An 18,456-nucleotide genomic window follows, 5' to 3' on the forward strand; every position below is an offset into this window, starting at 1 on the left:
GCCTTCATTCTATGTATATGCCTGCTTATTAGGGCTTTCGCGCCCCCCCCCAAGCGGCATTATTACAAAGTCAGCTTATTGCCCCCAACAATCTGGGTCCAAATTTGAACAAAGAGTAAATTCCACTCACAAATTAGTTTACTCACAAAAAATGTTTTACATAAAGATAGGAGGTAAATAGCATTTTATGTATTTTAATTAAAAGCATTAACTCTTTAAGGCCAAAAATAGTTGAATTCCATCTCTGATTCTTTATAGCCATTTCTCTCCCTAGTCATGACTGGTCCCCCAGGACTAAATTTATATTTAAGTATTATAAAACATTTATTTTCCTGGACAGAATGCCCCAAACTGCTAACAAATGAAACCAAAATACCATTGATGTTCTCCGAACGTATTAGATTTTCTCAAGTAAGTAGTTCAATGACAGTACTGAACTGTTCTTGCGCGATTCAAGTTTGATGCAACTCAGCTTTATAATTATTTTCTAACAGACATGAAAAAAAGGACCAGCATACAGCAGCACTTCTCATAACAATAAAAAAAATAAAAAATAAAAATAACAATGCTGATCTTCATGGCTTAATGGCTGCCAAGTATTTCCTTCTATAGATTACAAAAATTATGTATTTTAGTCCAGTGAAATAGCAACACTGTAATACCCATAACAGTCTATCATCAATGATCAAATATTCATTTTCAGATACGAAATGGTTGTTCCTCACCTGTACAAGAGATGGAATCCACACCAGGCCCATGATATTCTATGATGGCTCCTGTGCCACCTTTCACAGTAAGTATACCAGCCACTTTAAGGATTACATCTTTTGCAGAACTCCATCCTGACAGACTACCAGTTAATTTTACTCCAATCACCTGAAGACCACCAATGAAAATAGATTACATCACTTAGATTTAAGTAAATATTAAGTGCCTCAAATCTTTTGTGTAATATTTTACAGTAATTTGAAATGCATAAATAAGTTACTCTCGGGATTAAAAAAAAATCAATTGCTCTTAAGGCTCTCATACGTTTAGCACAGTGGTCAGTAAGAATAGGGAAATGACCAAAACTTCAGAATTGCCCCATCACAGCAGCATATTTAGCACTGTAGCATCTTCACTTTTAAAAAATACTTTCTTGTTCATATAGTCTCATTTGCTGGATGAAGAAACATTTTTATTCTTCTCTAATTTACCTTTGGACATTTAAGCTCCCAGGGAATTCCTGCCATGACATCCACTGCATCAGCACCACCAACTCCAATACAGATTCCACCCAATCCACCACCATTGGGGGTATGGGAATCAGTGCCAATAAGCATAACACCAGGATAGGCGTAGTTCTCCAGAATAATCTGAGACAAACAGTACAATGTATTTAAGCAGATAAGCCAACTTTTTTAAAAAAGCTTTCAACTTCTAGTACAAAAGCAGGACCAAAACTACAGAGTTTGTTATAATCTTTCAAAAACATTAAAACTAAGTTAATCACAGGATAAAGTTAGCACTGCAATAAATAAGATTACACCACCTCTTTCCAATCTGGGCTTCCTCCAGATATTGGGACTTCCAAATTCTCCACCTAGCATGATGAAAGCTTGGGAATTAAAGGTCATGTATCTGGAAGGCATCCAGTCATTGGAAGGACTCTACTTTTCCTAATTTCTTGCAATCTTAAATTATTCTTTAATTATAATGATCTTCAAAAAAAACCAGTATGGTAAAAAAATAACTAATTTAAAAGTGGATTTCAGTAAAGATTTATTTACCTGATATTTTGCTGATCACAAATCTGTTCCTACAGAGTAATGCCAAACAAGAGATACCACCGAAGACACAATGAACAGTAACTTCATCTTGCTAACATTCAGTCTCAGCCTGTTCTACACCATTCATACTCTCGCAACAGAGACACTGGGTCAACACATACATAGCATTACTTGTACATCCAGGGTGGCTTTATATGATTGAGCACCATCAGCATATTGATGATACCAAACTCCAAGTCATTTGATGACCTCTCCCAATGACTTCATACAGAAGTCAGGGAGAAAGGGTATTAATCTTTGTAGTACCCCATAAAGGAGAGGCTGCTTGGCAGAACTCTCATCCCCACAACCAAATAACTTATCTATTGAGGAAGGAGCAGAACTACTACAACATGGCTCCTTAGAGTGACAGCCCCTTCTCGCAGTCCAAAAGAGTATCATGTTGAGGATACTGAAGGCTGATGAAAGGTCCAATAGGACCAGGGGGTGCTCATCCTCCTCCCATCAAGGTCACAACAGAGATAATATATATTAGAGTAAGTAATACTATCTCAGTCCCATGCCTTGGCCTCACTGGAAAGATCCAGATAATCTGCTTCCTCTAGAGTCTGCTACAGTTGAACTCCAAACATAGTCAGTCTCCTTATGTTCTCCCCAAAAGGAAGATCAGAGACAGAGCAATACTTAACCAATACAGAAGTAACCAGGAAGGGCCTCTTGAAATGACATACCATGATCTCCTTAATGGATACCTATGTTACCTTTTTCCACAGTGTGAACCACCTCTCAGAAACAATGTGTCACCCTGTTCTCTTAAAGAGCCAGAAGGGGTAGGAATCAAACCCACAAATGGCCAGGGAAAATCTCAAGAACTTATCAATTTAATCAGAGTTTACAAGACAAAACTGATTTCAGACTATACGTCCAGAAATGGCTCCAAACACCACAATGGACTTAACCCATGTGAAGCACGATTTTGCTGACTCTGAACAATTTTGTCAGCAAAATGCCATGTTGCATTGTCAAGGCAGCCAGGAGATGATGATGATGATAATCCTCCAGTGAGGCAGTACCTTGACGTGGTTGTGGGGCTTGTGTACTCTGAGGAAAATGAGAGCTATGCCAGAGGTTCAACCATACTGGACAGGTCTCATCAGAGGAGTCAGATAAAGAGTGTCTCTCCCATAAAAAATATGGTGAGACGTAAATTTCAGAAAGCCATACCGGCTCAGATGTCACCTAGGTTAACAAGTTCCATGCTAGATTTTGGAGTTCCTGGATAACTGGTGAAAAATGAGTTACAGGACTCAGGACTGTTGGTTGAGCAACCAGGGCCAGCAGCTGCAAAACTACTGGAAGAAAAGGTGTTCACCCATCGCAAATACACAAGTAATTGAAAACAAGAAATAATGATCTGTTATTACAGATCAAGTCCAACAAGAAGAGGATATTTAAAATGAATGCACCAGTTCTGGAAAGAACAACATCCAGAATCAGAAATAACAGAACAGAGACTAGCAGGTCAACGCCGATTTATAATACGAAATAAAGTATTCACAGAAACAGAATTGGACAAACTGCAAAGGTTTACCCAGGGCAAAGAAATCAAAGCCTTGCCAAAAGTAATTCAGAATATAGAGGCAAACCAGGGGGAGTTGGCAGTGAAGGAATCTGGCAGAGATATACCACTGTTCTCATTTGGAAACCATGCACCTCTTCCCCAGGAACAGCAAAACCCTCTAACTAAAGAAATAAAAGAATTGAAACAAAGAATTTAACTGAGAATCTAGAACAGCACAAAAACAACAGAATAAGGTTGCCTGCATTGAAGCTTGTTCCAAAGAGAAAGCTAGCACAAGCATTAAAAGATGCAAATACTACAATATTAGTATTACAATATAAGCACCAATTCACTGAAAGAAACAAACCAACTAATGTACAGCACAGCTGCAGTTATAATCTGGGATGCAAAGTCGATGAAGAAGAAAAACAAACAGTGCACCACAAAAATGGAAGATTAGACTGGAAAATAAGATCAGCAAGTTAAGATCACAGGCAAGCAAGTTAGAACAGATGAAAGAAAAGAAGCTGAAGAACAAGACCAAAGAATACCTAGTCAAGAAATACCACTTAGAAACAAGGAAGTTCAAGGAAGCACTGAAAATAATAAAGCAGCAAATAACAGCTATAGCCAGGAAAATCAGTAGATACAAAGCTCGAATTGCAAATTATAGGCAGAACCTCCAATTTCAATCAGAAACGTTTCTACCAATCCATCAATGGAGAAACTGCAATGAATCAGCCAGTACCTGACAAGGAAGAAACAGTGCAGTTCTGGAAGCAGATATGGGATAACCCAAAGAAATACAACAAGGATGCGGCTTGGTTAACAGAGGTGGATGCAAATAAAACAGAAGTTGAAATGAAAGAACTAGTAATAACAACAAAAGTGGTAGAAAAAAGAGCAAGGAAGATCAAAAATTGGTCAGCACCAAGTGAAGATGAACTGCATGGGTTTTGGTTGAAACATCTGTTATATACCCACTCATTGCCAAGCAGTTCAACAATATATACTACAAGGAGGAGAAATTGAAAAGTGGCTAACAACTGGGAAAACCTACCTAATCATGAAAAATCTAGCAAAAGGGGCAACACCAGGCAACTACAGGCCAATTACCTGCTTACCAACAACTTTCAAATTGTTAACTGGTGTGGTAGCTGATGCAGTACAACAGCATCTAGTTGAAAACAATTTCTTTCCACCTGAGCAGAAAGGAAACCACCCCAATAGCAGAGGAACAAAAGATCAACTCCTAATAGACAAAATGATCTTGGAAAACTGCAAGAAAAGGAAGACCAACCTGAATTTGGCATGGATTGACTACAAAAACGCATGACTCTCTGCCACATGACTGGATAATCAAGTGCCTAGAAATAACAGGAGTCAGTAGAAACATCAGAAAATGTGTGCAAAGATCGATGGCACAATGGAAGACACAGTTGCAGGTCAATGGTGAGAGACTAGGAGAGGTTAATATCAAGAGAGGAATATTTCAAGGAGATTCATTATCACCACTACTATTTGTTATTGTACTGTTTCCTCTGTCAACAATACTGAATAACTCAGGACACGGCTATCAAACATCAAAAACATCTGCCAGACTATCCCACCTCCTTTACATGGATGATCTGAAGCTGTATGGAAAAAACATCATCTGAAATAGAATCGCTGCTCAACACTGTCCATATATGTAGCCAAAATACTTCAATGGCATTTGGCTTGGACAAATGTGCCACACTTACTATCAAACAAGGAAAAATAGTGAAAACTGAAGGAATCAAGATGCCCCAGGAAAATAGAGAGTCTGGATGAGGAAGATTACTACAAATACTTGCGTATCCTTCAAGCTGACAACATTAAGCACACTGAAGTCAAGAAAAAGATTAGAGATAAATACATCAAGAGAGTGAAGAAGATTGTAAAGTCCAAACTCAATGAAGGCAATCAACACCTGAGCAATTCCAGTCATTAGATACACAGCTGGGAAAGTGGAATGGACTCAAGCAGAACTAAAAGCAATGGATAGGAAAACCCGAAAAATAATGACAATGAATCACGCCCTTCATCCACGCAGTGACATTGACAGACTCTATCTGTCAAGGCAAATAGGTGGGAGTGGAATGCTGCAAGTACATCAGATAGCTGAAGAAGTAAAAATGGCTTTGGAAGAATATCTGAAGGACAATGATGAAGATGCACTGAAATTAGTATATCAGGAAGGCTTACTGACTACTGGAGAAATCAAACTGGCCTACAAGAAAGACCAAATGAAGAACAGAATAGAGGCATGGGAAGGCAAAGCACTACATGACCAGTACATTAAAAAAAATAGCTGGGAAAGCAAATAACAAGACCTGACAATGACTAAGAGCAGGAAAATTGAAGAAAGAGACCGAGACCAATTCTTGCTGCACAAGACCACACCTTAAGGACAAATGTATACAAAGCCAAACTGAGAAGACAGCAACAGACAGTAAGTGCCGCCTATGCAAAGAAGCTAAAGAAAAAGGAGACCACCTGGTAAGCTGCTGCAAGACGATTGCACAGACTGACAAGCAGTGGCATGACAAATTGCAAAACACGGCCTTATTGGGAACAGTTTCCATCCTGCAACGATATCTGCAACAACATCAAACATTCATATCTGCCTATCCCAGGTCCTTGGTAAGGACTCGATAGGTAGACAAAAATGCCAAACCCAGTCTGAACAGTTGATCATCGCACAGTCAGCCAGATGTTCAGACTGGGTTTGGCATTTTTGTCTACCTATCCTTACCAAGGACCTGGGGTAGGCAGATGTGGATGTTTGATAGTATTACAGATATTGTCACAGGATGGAAGCTGTTCCTAGTAAGGCCGCCTTTTGCAATCGACTGATGGCGAATTTGTCAATGCCAATGGTGTTCAAGTGGTGCTCCAGTTTTTTTGGGATTGCACCCAAAGCACCTATTACTATTGGTACTACCCTTGCTTGCCTTTGCCACAGTTGTTCTATTTCTATTTGTAGATCTTTGCATTTTGTTATCTTCTCCAGTTCCTTCTCTATTCTGCTGTGTCCACATCCACTATCCAGACTTTTTTGTCTGTCTTATCGACAATTGATAAGTCCATGTGTTATGTGGCAGGTGCTTCTGTTTGAATTTTAAAGTCCCAAAGCAATTTAACTTTTGGTCCTACCAGTTCTTGCTTGCAGGCAAATGATATTTCTTGCAGATCTTCCAATGCAATATTGTTGCTACTTTGTCATGCTGCTGCTTGTAGTCAGTTTGTTGTTGTATTATTATTATAAAACTTTTATTCATAAAACATGAAACTCAAGTCAACTGAACACTCAAATTGACTGGCACTAATGGTTGACACGGGTTGTTGCCAGCATCCTAGGTATCAACCAGGTATCTCCTTAAAATGTAAGATGTTCCGAGTAGTGTAGTTTTTTGTAGCTTTGCTGTAGTTATTGCAGAAAGCTGCAATTTCTTGATGTATTTTGCAAAGTTTTGGACATAGTTCCCAGTGCCCTGGTGACAATGGGTATCACTGTTACATGTTTCATTCATAATTGCGCAGTTTCGATGGCCAGGTCGCAGTATTTTATATTTTTTTCCACTTCTTTTTCTTTGACTCTGGCATCTCTTGGTACAGCGATATCAATCAACTGTACGCTTCGGTTCTCTATGACTGTGATATCTGGCGTGTTCTGTTCCAAATGGTGATCTGTCTGTATTCGGAAGTCCCACAAGATCTTCACCCTCTCATTCTCAACAACTTTTTCCACCCTATGTTCCCACGACTTTTCAGACACAGGCAAGTCATATTTTTCACACAATTCCCAGTGGATTAGTTTAGCAACTCCTCCTCCTCCTCATTATTATTATTATTATTATTATTATTATTATTATTATTATTATTATTATTATTATGGGAATTTGCCCTCTAAACAATACACAATCTGCTGATACAATAAAGGAAAAGTAGTTAAGCTTCTACTGCTTTATCACCATGGAGATAGTTTTAGGTTTTCTTCCACTAGCACTCCAAGTCACTTCATTTCCCTAGGGGCCTTGAAAAACCAAGGAGTTGTTAAAAAAACAAGAAAAATCACACTGTATCCAAGAAACACTTATTATAACAAGCTCTAATTCAGAAAAATATCATTTTAATTTGTGGAGAAGAAAAAACTACCATCCTTCAAAATATTGGCTTTCAATAATTCATCTCAGTAGGAAGAAAACATGCAAAGAAATTAGCAAGTTCCCGATAAGTGAATTAGATTTGAAAGATAAAAAAGACAGCACTATATTTTAAGAGATTGGTACCACTCACAGAATTATAATGAAAGTCTATGTAATTAGTTACTTTCCTGACTTTTTTATCCCTTTGAACAGCAGCTAGGGAATTTTCTGAAGTTGGGGCTGAAATCCCAACAGTTACTGTCAATCAATATTCAGAACAGTGAGTATCCAGTTTAGCACAAATTAACTCCCTGTCTCTAACCTTGCCTAGTTTTCCCTTAACAAAGAAAAGTTTACCTGATGAATAATTCCTGATCCTGGTTTCCAGAAACCCACTCCATATTTTGCACCTGCTGTGGCTAGGAAGTTGTATACTTCTTGATTAATATCCTGTTTATGTGTACAAAATTAAAGCATGTTCATTAAATATATTCATTTGAGCAGTACTGGCTTAACTATTTAGTAAAATCCAAGTGACAGTTTCAATTGCTTGCAGTTTCATTAGTATTTCAAGAGTTTCACGTCAGAATTCTTTAAATAAGACAACAAAATGATACTGGAATGCTGCACTAGGCAAGCATTTTGGAGAGGATACATCAAGGGTTTTCAAATTCTCAGAACACCTGATCAAAAGGCAAAGGTCTACTGATTGTGTGGTTTTCTTGATTACAAAAGTGGTCTGCCACTACTTCCTTCAGGATGATTTTTTTTCAACTTTCCAGCCTAATCCATAGTGCAGATTTCCCATCCAAGTACTAGCCAGTATTAGAATAAAGTTTTCTCCTCCTGTAATGAACTGATGAATACTCATCAAAATATTTTCTTATTAAATACAATAAAAGGGAGGAGATGTGTGTTCTTAGGGAATAAGCAAAGATAAACAAATCTGTTTGTTAAATGTTGGACTTCTATTGAGACAGAATTTGGATATGAAAGGCTTTTCCTCTACAATAAACTAGCTGAAGTTTTTAACTGATATTTACAACAACCCAAGGGACTTAACTAGAATAGAGTACATCACAGCGTATGATTAGATGCAGTGTCATTGCTCATTCATCTCAATTTATTAGGTGCCAAATAGCTACCTTAAAAGTGCAGCTGCAATTTTTATTCTATTGCCATGGAACAGACAAAAAAGGGGGAAGAGTTTCAAAACTTTCAAGTAAGTTCAAATGACTAGCATTAGAATTCAATGAGTAAGTTCATAGAGAGGAATATAATAAAAAAATGGAAATTAACTACCAAAACCATGCAAAATAGACAATTCTTGAACAGCAATTGAATAGAAAATACAAGGTAAGGATTTTATTGCTAATGAATGAAGATGAAATTCCTCACTCAAGCAGTTCTGATCTTTATAAGATTGGGAATTGTGGCTGAACTTTATGACTTGTAATCTAAAGTACATTTGTCTATTTTGCTATTTCCTCTGAAGAACGTTATGCTGGTTGTTGTGTAAGCTATAAAATTCCTAGCCCACTATAGCTTGGAAAAATATCTGATGCTCAGGGTTTGGAGTGTTGTTCCCTCGATTCTAACTTCACAGAATTTAGGACTAGATAAAGGTAAAGGTAAAGGTTCCCCCGCACATGCGTGCTAGTCGTTTCCGACTCTAGGGGACGGTGCTCATCTCCCTTTCAAAGCCGAAGAGCCAGCGCTTGTCCGAGGACGTCTCCGTGGTCATGTGGCCAGCATGACTAGACGCCAAAGGCGCACGGAACGCTGTTACCTTCCCACCGTAGTGGTCCCTATTTTTCTACTTGCATTTTTACGTGCTTTCGAACTGCTAGGTTGGCAGAAGCTGGGACGAGTAACAGGCGCTCACTCTGTTACGCGGCACTCGGGATTTGACCCGCCAAACTGCCGACCTTCTGATTGACAGGCTCAGCATCCTAACCCACTGAGCCACCGCGTCCCTTCTAGGACTAGATAGGTAATTCTTTAATTTTTATTTGCATACATATACATGACGGAGCCTAAGCATCCCAGATCCTGAATTTCTTTCCACTCTTTTTTCCATTCTGTATTTGCACATATATAAGACTAACTCCTTAAAGCTTCTGAACCTGTCCACAAATCAGTTATTATTTATTAGGTATCTGCAAAAACCTGTCATCCCAGAAAACCCGAGAACATTCCATTACTCTTCCAAATCACACTAATCAACAAATCTAGAGATGGTCCAGTAATTTTCCAAAAATCAAATTCAGATTAATGTGATCCATAGAAGAAATAGTAGCTCAACAGTTCTCCAAAACATTCAATTCCCAGAATGGTATGTCTTCGTTCTGATGTGATCTCCATCATATATATACATACACAAAGGCACAAGTGTTATGCATGCATGCATTTATCAGGGGGATTAATAGCATTGGTTTCATTGGATTTGGTAACCTTAGGTTCTCCAAGTGGCAAAACTAAGCATTATAGAGCAGGGGTCCCCAACCCCCAATATGTGGCCCAGTACTGGGCCTCAAGCCTGTTGGGAACCAAGCTGTTGAAGCGGCAGGTGAGTGCATAAGCACACAAAGCTCCACTTGCGGAAGCAACAGGCATAAGCATATCACCATCCCCTTTCCCACCCCTGCTGGTCCAGAGCGAGATTGGGGACCACTGTTAGAGAGGATTTTGAAATTTGGGCACTTTTTCTCCCTCTACTCCTCCTCTCAGGGTTGGGATGGGGCAATCTTCAATTCAAGTCAGCTTCCACTCAGATACATATGGTTATGCTCAAGGCACATGGTCAATTAAGATGCAATTGCAACATAGGAGAGAACACATGAATGTTTGCTTTTGTCACAGAAAACTTTAAGTATAAAGCCAATTTGAAAAACAAAAATAATGAGTGAAGAGCTAATATGGAAGATTAAGAGGAAAAAAGGATAATACCTCTGAAGGCGAGGTGAGATTTGGAGCCAATCTTACTTACTTTACTGGTAACTCCCACAAGAGGATCAATTTTGTATGTCTTTCATTGGCCTTCTACAAGATAATTCTTGAACCCAGAGCCTGAGACAGGCTCATCTTTCAAGCCACACTTCTCAAAAAAAACCTCTTGTAAGAGTACTTATTATCCTATAGTGCAGGAGTCAAATGTAAGGTGGGCTACATTTCATGTTAAATTTGAACCAATGATTTCACCCTAGGCTAAATAATATTGACCTTAGCTCTTTGGAGATCTTTTTCACCACCTAGTTGAGCTTCAATAAGATGATCACAGTGGATAGTTGAGGGAACTGCCACCTTAGGCAACCCACTACTGATGAACTGCAGCATGGCCATCTGGGCGGTGGCATCCTGCATAGCTACACGATCCGGTCGCAGACGCAGATATGTCTTGCCCCTCTCAATAGCCTGATTGACAGGGTCATCTAAATGGCCATATACAATCTTTTCTGACAATGTAAGGGGACGGTCCAGTCTGTTGGGAGGAAAAGGCAAGGAACATATATTTCAATGCATACATGTTAATCATATCACATATTTCAGATAAAAGAGTTTTAATGAGAATCCTAAAAATCCTTCTTGTAACTGTACAGCAATATCTGGCTAAATGATCCCCACAGGAGAGAAAGGCACAAATAGACAGTGCTTATACTGATACAGTCTAATGTTATTTGTGAGCCTATTTTTTCATTTCAGCTGCTGTTAATGTTATGTACTATTTCTTAGATTCTACTCTGATTAAATGGGAAACTCAACATCTGTATATGGTTTATACAGTAAGAAAGCAATAAAGAATGAAAACCTGCACCCAAAGTCAAGCTAGCTGGTTTCAGTGATCCTTCTCTTGAGAAATTATGCATTTTTGCCTGAATATCATGAGAGAATGTCATAGTCTAGACTCTAGCACAATACTATTTCACAGTTTCAGCTACTATTTCTTGTAATATTTATTTAGGTATACATACACCTATAGGCACTACTTAAAGAAAAGATTGTCATGAACTCCCAACACCCAAGCTGTTCTATGTCAGCATAACAATAGCTTGGGAACATAATAGTTGTAGTTATCCAAATGGGAAATGACAGGAGAGGAATGTCAAAATCCTACACTTCACTCCTGCTTGCCTGATCATAAACATGTTGCGTCTGTAATGGCTCCTAAAAATATTTGACTTTCTGATGTCTTACTTTCTGATAAGCAGCCTCTTATTATGTTAATAAGTATTTTATTAAGGGACCCACAGAGCAAAAAAATCTCTAAAGTACATATAAATGTAAGATGTACTTTTTATTTTTCCCTTAGAATTACAAATAAGCCAGTTAATGCAAATATTATCATGCCGAGATTTGCTATCAACAACAGCCAGTTTAAAGAAAATACAAAGCAGTTATCCATACAGAAGAAATTTTCAACACTCTCTAATTATCTCTACAAAGTTTTGTCCCGAAGTATCTTCAATTTAGATTATAAGAATACTCAAAACACCATGATAGATCAGATTAAAGGTTCAGCATTCTGTTTCAGTTATGTCAAATAAGTATTTATTTAGAGTATTTATGAATTATACTTCAGCTGGAAAGTTTCCCAGTGCAACTTACATTTTTTTTAAAAAAAATAGGCTGTCCTCAGGGTTATAATTGAAAAGAAATACATATAAATTAAAGAGGGGGTTAGGACAAGAATAAGAAAACTTGGGATACCAGTTCTTAATATTTCACTGAGCTCGGCATTTCTCTTTGGTTTAGCTTGGTGGAATGGCTGCCAGTTAATTGTGAAAGACAAGCAAAATGTACAGATTTGAGGGAAAGTTGCTTATATGTTGCTTTGCTTCTCTCCCCCTTTCATCACAGCTAAGAGAAGCCCCAAACCAGGATACCAGTAAAACCCTATTATTAACATTCCCCAATCCTTCACTCAGCCTCTTACCACATTATAGAATTCTACTTCTTCTGAATCTTCCATTGTTCAACTTCACTAAATGACTCGGGTTTTATTAACCAGTCTCATTTCTGCCTAACTATAAACATTTGTACCATATCTATTTTCGGTTGCATTTTTCCTAAACAAAATATTGTTTCAGACTCTTCCTGCACCTATTTCCTTTCCATTCTATAATACCCTTTTGGGCTACAATAAGCAGAACAGTATATTATTTTCTAAGCACTGTCATATCATAAAACTGTATGGTGACATTATCATTCTGACAGTTATTTTAGATTGTCTAACATCCCACAATAATATTTGCCCTTTTCACAATAACTACTGAATGATCTATTATTTTCACTACCCACAATTCCAGAATCCCTTTCCTGGTCACTTATTACTTCCTAGGCCTGTTCAATAAATATGTAGATCAATGCACTTTATAACTGATTACTCTAAACTGCATTAACCATTTTGTTTTAACTTTTCCTCAAATTTAATTTTATTTATAAGCTTGGTATAATAAGCATTCTGAAAGTAAAATCTTAGCAAGGAACTTGATTCCAATGCTATACGGTTTATCCTATACACATGATAATCTTTAACAGCACTTTTCACAAATTATCTTATACGATGATAAGGAAATTGGCCTGTACTTTCCTGAAAACAACTGGCATATTTCAATCCTTTGGAATTGAAGTCAAGCAGATAAATTACACAATGACTCCTTTAAAAAAATCACATATTTCTGTGTAATAACAGTTAAATCTTCTTCATTCTTACCTTTTCCGAACAATGTTGATGTTTTTTTCAAGCTGTCCATACTGTATGTATTCATTAGGCTCAAACTGGCTCATGGCCACTTTGGACCGCTGGCATAAGAGTGTGGATACATGGTACCTTCGAACTCCTTTACTTAACAGTTGCTAAACAAAACAGATAAGAAAGCAGTTAGGTAATATCCCTGACAATTAAATTTATACCTTCTGTATATAAATATATAATTAAAATTTCATCAGGACATTTTTATGAATTAAAAAGGTCTCTGCAGAGGACAGAAAACTGGAAGTACCATTTTTTTGAACATTGTATTTATAATGTTACTTTTTTATGCTTGTAACACTTCACTAAGATGGTTTATTTTTCCATTCAATATCCAACAATATAATGTTAGCATTTGCTAACATATCTCACCTGAAACAAAATTCTAACCTAATCATTTAAAGATAGGGCCCATGCTAAAATATGAGATTTATAACTAAGAGAAGGGTATCTAAAATCAGACTCTTGATGTCATCTAATGTCACTCTTGATCTATTTCCCACCAAAAACATTGGAAAATTGGATCAAATCATGTACTGGATTGGGTTTCTCCTATTGCTCTGAAGCAATGAACCATAATTACAATTAAATGAACAGCTGAGAGAAATTGGAGCCAATTTGATTTAATGGTGAAAGCACCAGACTAAAACAGGGAGACCATGAGTTTTAGTTCCACCTCAGGTCTGACTTAGCCAGTCACTCACTCCCAATCTCTGACAGTTGGTATTTTAGATTAACAAAATCAATTTCCATTTTACATTTATTAAGTATACTTATCTGTGCACCTGTGCACCAAAGTCACTAGAGAAAGTGAAAATTAAAAGCAAAACCAAATTCACAAACCAAATAAAGAAGAACTAGTAATTCTGATTATAGGCACAGAGATGACTATCTAAAACCAACTAAAAATGACCTTGTACTCATTTTAATACAGCTTGCAAAGATTACTTTCCTATATGTCAGTTTCGATTAACTATAGCAGATAAGGCACATTTAGGAAGCAATATTAATATTTAAATCACCAGATTTCTATTTTTAGTGATGCACAATACACTATTTAATAATAATAGTAATTTAGACAATATTTGCCTATCTCAGGTCCTTGGGAAGGACTCAATAAGTAGAAAAAATGCAAAATCTAGCCCAAACATCTGGCTGACTGTGTGATGAACCATACAATAACAATTTGTTAAATGTATATGCTGCCCAACTCCAAACAATTCTAGATGGCTCAAAATTATTAAAATATTTTTTAAAAAAACCAGATACACAAAACAGCACAAGACAAAAGAACAAGAGCAACATAAAGCACCGGTTTGGTCTAGTGCAGGGGTAGGCAACCTCGGCTCTTTTATGACTCATGGACTTCAATTCCAGGAATTCTGGGAGTTGAAGTCCATGAGTCATAAAAGAGCCGAGGTTGCCTACCCCTGGTCTAGTGGTTAAGGCACCAGGGTAGAAAGAGGGAAACTGAGTTCAGGTCCCACTTCAGCCTTTAAAGGGAGTTGAATGACTTTGAGCCAATCACTCTCTCTCAGCCCAACCTACCTCACAAGATTCTTGTTGTGCGGAAAATAGGAGGAACGTATGTTGGGTATGTTTGCTACCTTGAGGTATTTGTAAAAAATTCTAAGGGCAGGATATAAATAAATAATAAATATACCCACATGGGGGGGAGGGAGGGAGGAAGGAAGAAAGGAGTATTATCATATCATTTTTGTAAGTGACAAAAGAACACTGACCCTCTACTGCAACATTAATATAGGATAGTAGCTCTTTTCAGGGTTTTTTTGGTAACTGTACAACTTGATAAATCTCTTTTTATGTTTAGGAGATAGGAACAAAAAGTCAGTGAAAAGAGTTTATTGTTCTGATGCCATTTAATTCAAGTCCAATATGAAAATGCCATTAATATTTTAATCCTCTGTTTATCCATTAGTAGCAAGTTCTGCCAAATTCAGAGATAATTCAGAGGTATTTATTCCCACATAAAGAGATATAAAAGGACAGGGTTGTATATTTACATAATAAATATTCTGAAGCCATGGTTTCCCAAGATGATTAAATAGCATGCCTTAGTGGGAGATTATAAAAAAAATGTAAGAGTTTTGTACAAATTTGTTCCAAATTCTACATATACTCTATATATTGTACACTCGATTGGTCTGGTGGTTAAGGTATCAGGCTAGAAAATAGGAAACCATGAGTTTTAATCCTGCCTTAAGCATGAAAGCCAACTGAGAGACATTGGGCCTGTCACTCTCTCTCAGCCCAACCCATCTCATAGGGCTATTGTTGTGGGGGGTGGGGAAGGAGGGAAGAGCATTAGGTATGTTCACCACCTTGAGTTATTTATAAAAATAAAGGTAGGATAAAAACAAACACAAAACAGCTAGATGATCATTAACAGTGATGACCTAATAAAGCTTGCATAAGCAAAATGATGGACTCAATGATTATATGAATTAGACTTCTTGAGAAATTCCTGCTAAAGTATACTCTTATTGCATCTCCTTAGTAGAAAATTTATGCTTGTATAGTTCCTAAGTATGTTTGAAAAGGCTGTGACTCCATGCATATCAAGTCATACTAATGATCCCTGCTCTAAAATAATGTACTTTAAAAATGGGAATTTTGTTGAACAGAACAAAGCAATATTTTTATTTTTTTAATTTTAATTCCATTTATATCCCGCCCTTCTCCAAAGACTCAGGGCGGCTTACAAGCTTAGCAGTAGCCTTCATTCTATGTATATGCCTGCTTACTAGGGCTTTCACACACACCCCCAAGCGGCATTTTTACAAAGTCAGCTTAATTGCCCCCAACAATCTGGGTCCTCATTTTACCTACCTCGGAAGGATGGAATATGGCACACTAACATCTGCACTTTTACTATAAGAACTGCAATTTATTTGGAGTTCAGAACAGAATCATCTGAATAGGGTAGGAGTTGAATCTAGATGGTCTAATTATTTCAGGACTATAATACATGATAGCAAAGCAATATTCAGTATATTGATGTCTGGAATACCTATCACTCTCAAAATGACCTAAATTGCCTCAAAAAACAGGGCAGGATGCCAATCACCTTGCCCTCACCTTGGCTGCAAGGGCAGAGAACTCCCAGGCAGCCTAGCAGTGCAAAAAAGAGGGCAAAATCTATTAATGCATATACCGAGAAGTCGGTTTGCCACTTTGCTACCTAGCAAATATTACTCCATGCGCTCCAAAGAACTATAAGCAGGAGGAACATGCTGACCTACAGCGAGGAAGGAGAATGCCAAGAACCAAGAACAGAACAGGTAGGCCCACTTGGGCTGCCCTCCTCGCCATCAGTTAGATGCGAGGCGCTCGGTTTTTACCGCGGATCTCTTATCAACCCGTTCTACCACTTTGCTCACCTGTAACCGACCGACTAGGACATAATACGGCGCCATTTTGTTCACTGACAAAGATGAAGTCGCCTGACAATAGCGTCACGCACCGACGTTTTGTAAAAACGTATTTATAGGCGGGGCTTTTTTAGGGCCATCATCACGCTTTCCAAGAACTCGGAGACAGTCTCCTTGGCCCTGGTATATATGTAGTTCCGGAGGACTGAAAGATCAACAGGAAACAGTTAAAAAAATCCCGCAATTGTCAATTATCGTACAAAACATAGAGACCTGAAAAATGTAGAGGAACTCATCTGCCTGGTTGGACAGGGTTAATACACTGGAGTTTTACATTGAAAAAATTGTATTTATTTCTGTTTTGGTGGCTGAAGTTGCCTACATAAAATAAAAACATTCAAGCGTTATTTTAAATTCATTCTATTTGCCTCCGATTGCACATGAACGGGTGAAGCAGCTTTTATCATGAAAGGACCAGATATGTTAATCTTTGAAAGTGTGTAGCCAAAGCAAAATTTGCAGATCAGCAGAATGAAAATCTGCCCCGAAAACATAGCAATACTGACCAGATTCTAAAGTGAAATTAAATACCTTTTCACGTAATGTGGGAGAGAGGATAGGATAAATGAAAATCTAGAATTACTTAATTGTACCACTAGGAAAGAAAAGGTAGTTAATCTTGCGGCAAAGTAGTTTCAATTTATACGTAGAAATACCTTGCCTTCGGTTCAGTGGAGTGTATTCCCTAATAAGTGTATTCTTAAAGACCAACTGATTTAAATACAATTTGCAATGCAATCTTTATGTTAAGTGCATTAAGTAAAAAATACATCGACTGCAATTAATCAAGAGTGGTACATGTGAGAACAGACACTATATATTATAAATTATATAGTATATAATTTAAAGATGGTAAAGTAAAAGCTATAAAATTGCTAGAAAACTAAAAACGGGAAAAGTGATAGGTTAACTAAGATTAACCTTTAAATAAAATTCAGTGATGAGTAAAATTATATGCTGCAACAATATCGGTTATACAATTAGATGGAGATTAGAAACAGCAATATAATAGGACACGTTGGATGTGATCAGCCTGATTATTCTAGTTGGAAGTGAATAAGAGATTTTTTTGAAAGTGATTGTGCAGAATTTGGCAACAGTTTGTATTATGACGTTAAAGTCATAAAAGTATGCAATATAATCTGGAATGGCACAATTTTTGTGAATGCCTCTGCAAAATGAGCAAAATGTGAAGGGTGCAATTAAGCACGTTAGACGTGGGGCTGCTACAGAATCCGATTCCCCCTCGTCACCCAAGCATTTTTACGATTAAATAAGTAATTCACTTACTCTTTTTACGGCAAACCTGGCGTTTAACTGCACACTGGCTCCTAAAATTATGAATTACATTATTCTTTTCAAATATTTAAACACTTAAAAATGCTTCTTTAGATGCACAATTACCTGCACTTAATATCATCTGCATCTTATAATTCATATAAATTTTAAAAAGCTCTTTCTTTAGACTACCTCTTTTGAATCTTTTATATGAATCCATCTCCAATACAGGGTAACCTATACGACCAATGACCGTAGATATAAGGAGCGGGCTTTTTCGGGTCCTAGAAGAGAGACGTACAATTTAATAATAAGTCAATTTTTTATATTCTCCTTCTTTATCTAAATTGTTAGTTCTACAGTTTTTTAAAGGTTGAAGCAAGAAGACGTACTTTTCTTTCGCTAAGAGAGGTATAGTCCTCTGATTAATTCGTAGGACTTCTATCGTCCCAAGGACCTAAAGAGTAGAGGT

The 18,456-nt window shown here is 37.4% G+C and overlaps 1 protein-coding gene across 3 annotated transcripts in view; it reads right to left on the reverse strand.

Annotated features, from left to right (window-relative positions):
- ACO2 (aconitase 2) overlaps positions 1 to 16,816 on the reverse strand; it is a 34,044-nt gene extending 17,228 nt beyond the window's left edge. Inside the window, exons 1-6 of one of the 3 annotated variants that reach the window (XR_014492944.1) lie at positions 16,656 to 16,816; positions 13,216 to 13,358; positions 10,725 to 10,983; positions 7,860 to 7,952; positions 1,200 to 1,358; positions 726 to 876 (exon numbers count right to left, since the gene is read on the reverse strand). Coding sequence is in view for 1 of the 3 variants with exons in the window: in XM_083366484.1 (XP_083222610.1) it covers positions 726 to 876; positions 1,200 to 1,358; positions 7,860 to 7,952; positions 10,725 to 10,983; positions 13,216 to 13,358; positions 16,656 to 16,691 (841 nt within the window). In the remaining 2 variants the exon portion in view is untranslated. The remainder of the gene's footprint in view (positions 1 to 725; positions 877 to 1,199; positions 1,359 to 7,859; positions 7,953 to 10,724; positions 10,984 to 13,215; positions 13,359 to 16,655) is intronic. The other 2 variants (XR_014492945.1, XM_083366484.1) reach the window with 2 other exon arrangements.
- Positions 16,817 to 18,456: the final 1,640 nt, after the last annotated feature.

This window comes from Vipera ursinii (genome assembly GCF_947247035.1).
Source record: "Vipera ursinii genome assembly, chromosome: 6".
In the NCBI taxonomy this organism is placed as follows: domain Eukaryota; kingdom Metazoa; phylum Chordata; class Lepidosauria; order Squamata; family Viperidae; genus Vipera; species Vipera ursinii.